This window comes from Hipposideros armiger, unplaced genomic scaffold (genome assembly GCF_001890085.2).
Source record: "Hipposideros armiger isolate ML-2016 unplaced genomic scaffold, ASM189008v1 scaffold_92, whole genome shotgun sequence".
Classification (NCBI taxonomy): domain Eukaryota; kingdom Metazoa; phylum Chordata; class Mammalia; order Chiroptera; family Hipposideridae; genus Hipposideros; species Hipposideros armiger.
Window position 1 is genome coordinate 241577 of NW_017731442.1, and position 4841 is coordinate 246417.

Genomic DNA, 4841 nt, shown 5'->3' on the forward strand with positions numbered 1-4841 from the left:
AAAAAAAAAAAAAAAAGATTCATGCCAGTGATTTCTCTGAGGTATCTGAACAGAAACCGGTTCTGGAAGACAAAGTGTCAAATCAGGCTCGTAAAATTCCCAAAATTAAAGCTTACATTCCCAAATTTCAAAAGCCAGGAACATAGGACTAACAATAAGCAAAAATCACAATAAACAAAAGAAGACACTAAAATGCTGATAAAGATAATCATAATTAATTTTTAAAATATTTTAAATATTTTAAAAAATGAGATCGAGATACTGGAAAGAACAGATAGATTAAAAATAAACTAAAAAGAACTTTCAGAAATTAAAAATATCATTAAATTTAAATCTCATTGGATGAAAAAGCAGATTTGACATAAATTAAGAAATAATTCAAAAATTAGAAAATATATGTTAAAAATTTCTCAGGATGAAGCACAGAGAAATAAATGCATAGAAAATATTAAAAAGAAGATAAGAGACATGAAGGATAGAAGAAAAATGTTCGAAAGATATTTAATATGACCTTCAAGATAACAGAATAGAAAACAATGTAGGCAGCATTTGAAACATGGGAAAACACAATGACTGAGAATTTTTCAAATTAAACGAAACACGCAAATTCTTACATTGAAGAAGTACTAGTCTCCAGAAGGATAAATTAAATAAACCCATACCTAAGTGTGTCATAGTAGACACAAAGACAAAGAGAAAACAAAGCAACCAGAGAAAAATATCTAAACTAGACAACCCACACTGGAATGAATATCATGTTTACAAAAGCCTTCTCATTGGTAACAAAAGAGGCCACAAGCATCTAAATGTAAAACATGAAACTATAAAACTTTCAGAAACAAAAATATGAGAAAATCTTGGGGACCTTGAGTTAGACAAAGAATTGTTAGGTACAACAACAAAAAAATTATCTGCCAAAGGAAAACATTGATAAATTGCACTTAACAAAATTAAAAATACTCTTCCAAAGACACAGTTAAAAGAATGAAAAGTCAAGCTACAGACTTGGAAAAAAATATTTGCAAAACATATATCTGACAAAAGACTGTATCTAGACTATATAAAGAATTCTCAAAAACCAACAATAAGAAAACAAACACAATTTTTAAAAATGTTAGGCAAAAAATTTGAACACACATTTTTCAAAAAAAGATATGTAGATTGCAAATAATAAGCACATGAAAACATATTGAACATTAGTAATCACCAGAGAAATGTGAGTTAAAACCACAATGAGCTACTATTATTATATACCTATCAGAACGGCTTTTTTTAAAAAACTGACAATATCAACTGCTGGCGAGGATGCAAAGCAGCTGGAACTCTCATACATTACTGGTGGGAACAGAAAACAGTTTGACATTTTCTCAGAGTTAAACATTCACTTACCATACAACCCAGCAACCCCACTCCTAGGTATTTATTTACCCAAGAGAAATAAAAACCTATTTTACACTCCCCCCCCAAAAAAAAAAATCAAACCTGCAAACAACCCAATGTTCCTCAACTGGGGAATAGATAAACAAACCATGGTACACCCATACAATGGAATACTACTCAGCAATAAAAAAGAGTGAACTATTGACACANTATAATGACTGGTGATTGCTTGCTCACAAAAAGTATGGCACATTTTTTTATTATTATTCCTACTTAGCTGATAAAAAACATACCTAATTCTAATATTTTAACTATAACATCTGTAATCATTAGCCAATCACCTACCTGAACATTTAGAGATTATCTGATGTTGCACCAAGTTCGGATCTTCAGCTGACCCCTCTTCAGCCCATTTTGTTTTCTCAGGGTTGTTTTTCCCCATTTCATCATTACTGTTTCCACTTCCCTCTGTATCACCACTTTCTGAATGACCCTCTTTAACAAAGTTCAACTTGATTGCAGCATCAACCGAAAAATTATTTCCAAAGACACATTTTTCAAAAATAATGTATTTTTTTAACTTTAAATTACTAGACTATTTTAACACTAATGGAAGTATAGGTGGGGACACACATATACTAGCATTAAAGTATTCTAGAATGATAACACTTTTTAATTAAATATAATTTAACTACACAATTAAATTTAACAACAATTTGCACCAAAGAAATATGCACCATTCTCTAGCAATAATGGAGAAGAGTTAGGAATGCGTCCTTAAGAGAACTGCTGCTCTCTGCCAGGCTCTGGGGACGAGACACAAGAGTCCCTGCTCCCTGAGATTACACTCAGACGGAACATCAAAGGTCTACAGCCGTTCTGTCCAATACGATATAACAGCCACGAGCCACATGTGGCTATTGAACAGTTGAAAAGTGAATAATTTGACTTGAGATGTGCTTCTGATAGATTCGTCAGGTCAGAACCATGTGTTTTGGTGAGTCATTTATTTTTATGCTATTCTCAGTTTTTCTATTTTATTTTGGTTTCTCATCTTTAGGGCCCTGAGGGCTGGATTGGCAAGTGAGAGTCACAGTGGAAATGAACTCAGCCCAAGGGAGAGGCGAAACCTCAGGGAGAGAGAGCCAGCCACTTCGGAGAGGAGTACCTTTCCCCTCCCAATGGAAGAACTGTCTGCACCAGCCCTTTAGGGCTTAGTCCTTGGAGGGTCTGATGTTCTCTCTGCATCCACATGATCAACTCTCCCCTACTGTCATCTGTGTCCCCTTGTGACTCTCCAAGGCAGAAGGTTGGTGTTGCAGAGAATTAAACTGCCAGGGATACAGGACCGCAGGAGCGTCTCTGTTTGCTGAAGTAGGACATAAGTCCCAGCAGCACTGAGCTGAGTCAGTGGTATAATAATCATAGTTACCAATTATTGAGGAATTACTATTGGCCATGTCTTGTGCTAAGTACCTTACACACACTGCCTTGTTCACTCCCCACTGTGACCCTTTGGTAAAGGCACTGCTTCCCCGATGTGACCGAGAAGAAAACAGACTCAGGATGGAATGAAAGTAGTGGAGGCCCAATTTTCAAACAAACAAAACAATGTCTACTTTATGCAACCTCAGAGGTGTAAAAGAGGGTTCCCTGTTCAAAAACATACTTCTGTCAAAGGCCAGGTAAAGCCTGAAATTCCATAATATCCAGTAAATCCTTAAGGCTATATAGTTCTGTGAAAATGCTGAATTGCTGGGCGAGGTCACGTGAGCCCTGTCAGTCATTTAATGAATTAGCCGACCTTTCCTTCAGAATGCGTTTTTATGTAGAGGAATATAGAATATAAAAAAGATGACTAGATATAAGCACTATATTTGGATAGCACTTTAGGATACACAAAGACCTCTCACATGTATCTCATCCCATGTGATCTTAAATCTTAAAATGGGCTGGAAGTAATGAGGCAAAAAGATGAAACTGGAGAACAAAAGACAACTTTTGCCCATTTCACAATTTTACCCATAGTTTCCCATCCACGTTCCCCAGCCAACTGCCCACTGGCCTCTTTGTTCTGAACCCGCCTTCTCTCCTACCCTGCGGCCTCCGCGCATGGTTTTTCTTTCTTCTTCATTCTCAAAGCCACATTCCACCTCCATTTCTCATTGCTCCATGTCCCCTACTCCATACCTTCATGTTAGTCCCAAGAATGATGAGTACCCTATAAAAAACTCCCTAACAATTAGATTTCCTACCTGAAAGCTGTAGGATTTTTATATGAATTATAACTATTGACTCTTTCAAAAAAAAAATTCACAAGCAACAAGAAACCAAAATATTTTGAATGAGAAATCTATTAATACCAACAAAATTGCATTTAAAATCTAGCATTTTAAACTCACTTTCTGCAATATAGAAAATTTTGGTAAGAAATTAATAAAAGCCAAATTTGATCAATAAAACTAATCAAAACTCCAGGATTTATTATTCAGACAATATATAAGGTTTTATCGACATTGAATCATTTGCAATCAGCAGTCAGCATGCAATATATCTGTGGCTAATTTCCCCAACCTAAGACAAACCTTATGCATTTTCCATAAACTTGATTAACACAAGTCAAAATTTTAGGAGGCTTTGCTTTTGATATAAATATCAAAGTCCCTGTTGACTAATAAATATACTCGAGTTAGTGGGTTCAAATAAAATATTACTTGAAGTAATCACTGATATTTTTATTTTAAGTAAATAAGTCTTGAACACAGTAATATTAATCTATGTATTAAAACCTGTGTGCCAATATTGTGAAATGCTGCTTTAAAAAAATTATCGCCCAGGAATACATAAGCAGAAATACTAATTCTATTTTGTCAGGTCTTTGTATATTATCCTACCTCCATAAGTGGGAAAGACCTTCATTCTCAATTTATTGAACACATATTTTGTGAATACTTACTATGTGCTAGACTTTATGTTGCATGCTGTGAATAACATAGGAAGGACTGACCTATGTCAAAGAATTGAGGCCAGTAGCAAAGATGTTTTGAAGACTAACTAGGTGCTAGTCACTACTCTAAGAACTTTAGATATTTTATCTTATTTTGTCCTTAAAACATGCCAATGGGGTTGATAGTATTATTACTCCTTTGAACAGATGAGGAAACTGGCACAGAGAATCAAAGTAATTTGCCCAAGATCACATACAGTGTGGTCAGCAGAGCCCTATTTTGAACCCATGACTCCAGAGTTTAGGTTTATACTCACTGTGGTTGGGGCTAAAGAATCTAAAATTGTATTTAGATTCCAATTGGGGCTCTATGGAAAATGGGATAAATTAAAATACTTCATCTACTTAGAAATACATCAATGAGCTCACAAGAACATTAGGGAAATTGCCAGTGGACAGAAATTAAAAGGAAATGACAAGCTAGAACAGGAACCTTGTAAAATCCTTAAAGCAG

The 4841-nt window shown here is 35.0% G+C and overlaps 1 protein-coding gene across 3 annotated transcripts in view; it reads right to left on the reverse strand.

The window, feature by feature from the left end:
• FSIP1 (fibrous sheath interacting protein 1) overlaps positions 1-4841 on the reverse strand; it is a 181738-nt gene that overhangs the window by 165927 nt on the left and 10970 nt on the right. For 2 of the 3 annotated variants that reach the window (XM_019644901.1, XM_019644900.1), the window contains exon 3: positions 1726-1891. The exons of the other annotated variant lie outside the window; for it this stretch is intronic. In XM_019644901.1, coding sequence (XP_019500446.1) covers positions 1726-1891 — 166 coding nt within the window. The remainder of the gene's footprint in view (positions 1-1725; positions 1892-4841) is intronic. 3 annotated transcript variants of the gene reach the window in all.